The sequence below is a fragment of the Notothenia coriiceps genome, unplaced genomic scaffold (assembly GCF_000735185.1).
Source record: "Notothenia coriiceps isolate Sejong01 unplaced genomic scaffold, NC01 NC01_scaffold00028150, whole genome shotgun sequence".
In the NCBI taxonomy this organism is placed as follows: Eukaryota; Metazoa; Chordata; class Actinopteri; order Perciformes; family Nototheniidae; genus Notothenia; species Notothenia coriiceps.
In genome coordinates, this window is record NW_011360851.1 from 1 (window position 1) to 2,105 (window position 2,105).

At 45.6% G+C, this 2,105-nt stretch overlaps 1 protein-coding gene across 1 annotated transcript; it reads left to right on the top strand.

The window, feature by feature from the left end:
• The first annotated feature begins 47 nt into the window (after positions 1 to 47).
• On the top strand, positions 48 to 639 carry LOC104958020 (inositol monophosphatase 1-like). Its single transcript, XM_010785714.1, has 2 exons — positions 48 to 367; positions 437 to 639. Exons 1-2 carry the CDS (start codon positions 247 to 249, stop codon positions 559 to 561), a joined length of 246 nt encoding a protein of 81 aa, XP_010784016.1. The 5' UTR covers positions 48 to 246; the 3' UTR covers positions 562 to 639.
• The last annotated feature ends 1,466 nt before the right edge of the window (positions 640 to 2,105 follow it).

Sequence of the window (2,105 nt, forward strand, 5' to 3'; positions counted from 1 at the left end):
TTAGTGCAATTATTTCACAAGTTTTGTTATATACACAGCTTGTAAAAAATGACCGAGGTCCGGACCTCGGTGACCTCAATGCTCCTAATTGACAGAAGCTATTGAGTCTCAATTTCCGAAACCACATACATGTTATACTGTGAGTATCGAACAACGTGACATAATGCATTTTTATTGTGAGTTATATATGTGTGTGTGTGTGTGTGTGCGTATAGAGTGCGTGGAGCAGGAACTGCAGCGATCAACATGTGTCTGGTGGCCTCTGGATGTGTGGAGGCGTATTATGAGATTGGGATCCACGTGTGGGACATCGCTGCGGGGGTTCTGCTGGTGACCGAGGCGGGGGGCGTGCTGATGGACGTGCAGGGTGAGGAGTTACGCTAACACACAGATGCTAAGTTAACAGATGCTAAGCTAACAGATGCTATGTGTGCAGGCGGGCCGGTGGACCTGATGTCCCGCCGGGTGCTAGCGGCTAACAGCCCGGCGCTAGCTGAGCGGCTGCTGCAGGAGATCCACAGCTTCTGTCCAATCAGAGACGACGCTGCGCCCTCACTCTGAACAAGTGCATTCTGGGTAAAACAGCATGAGGTGCATGGTCTGTTTGTAACGTTTGTGAATAATAAAGTTTATGATTAAAAAAAAAACTGGACAACTTCTGTTACTGGGAAGGGAAGGGTTAAAACAGTCAGTCGGGGGCCTTTATATAGTACCCTTACTTTATAAAGTCATAGATATAGTAATTAATGAACATAAACATTTGTTCCATTCAAGATTTATTTCATATATATATATATACACAGCAAATGAATAAACCCCCCCCCGCGTTAAATTATTTCCTTAAGGAGAGTAACAACTGCAAAAGACTATCTGGGTTAGCACATGCTAACTGCTGCTAACACTGGGAGAGACAGACACTTAAATACTAAAAGTTAACATCAGCTCGTTATCATCCGCTTGTTAACATCAGCTCGTTAACGTGTTAACATCAGCTCGTTACCATCAGCTCGAGCTCATTAACATCCGCTCGTTAACATCTGCTCATTAAAGTGAACATCAGTCCAAGAAACCGAGAGAGAAGATCATCGGCTGCTTGATCCGTCTTCCTCCCTTTTCATTCGTCCTCTCACTGCAAACGAGGAGCCAATCAGACACCACCGGCTTAATTGTTGACGATGACATCACTAACGGAAGCAGGAAGGAGACAAAATGCTGCCGTCTGATTGGTCGGTGTGTCGGTGAGGAGGCGGTCAGAGATGCTTCCTGAGAGGAACGCTATTGGTCAGAGTCTGCAGAAAGAGAAAGAATCATGTGCTCTGATTGGCTGAAGGGATGATGACACATCACAACCTGCAGTTGATTCGTTAATGATTTAACGAGGTGTTGTGAGTGTGAGTGTGTGTGTTACTGACCGCGCGGAGGCGTTCTGTGTACTCTGGCTCCGCCTCCTCAGCTCTCCTGGTCGGCACGGCAACACCCCAGCGCTGAAGCTCTGCCCCCATCTCCGCCACGCTGAAGAGCACTGCGGGGTCGCCATGGCAACGGTTGATCAGCTGCACCAGGCACTCCTTAAAGTGAGACCTGAGGGTCGTTAAGCACCATCATCAACCCTCATCATCATCATTAACCCTTGTTACCATTAACCCTCTTCATCATTAACCCTCATCACCATTAACCCTCATCATCATTAACCCTCATCATCAACCCTCTTCATCATTAACCCTCATCATCATCATCATCATCATCATCACCATTAACCCTCATCATCATCATCATCATCATTAACCCTCATCACCATTAACCCTCATCATCATCATCATCATTAACCCTCTTCACCATTAACCCTCATCATCATTAACCCTCATCATCAACCCTCTTCATCATTAACCCTCATCATCATCATCATCATCATCATCACCATTAACCCTCATCATCATCATCATTAACCCTCATCACCATTAACCCTCATCATCATCATCATCATTAACCCTCTTCATCATTAACCCTCATCACCATTAACCCTCATCATCATCATCACCATTAACCCTCACCATCATCATTAACCCTCATCACCATTAACCCTCATCATCATCATCATCATCATT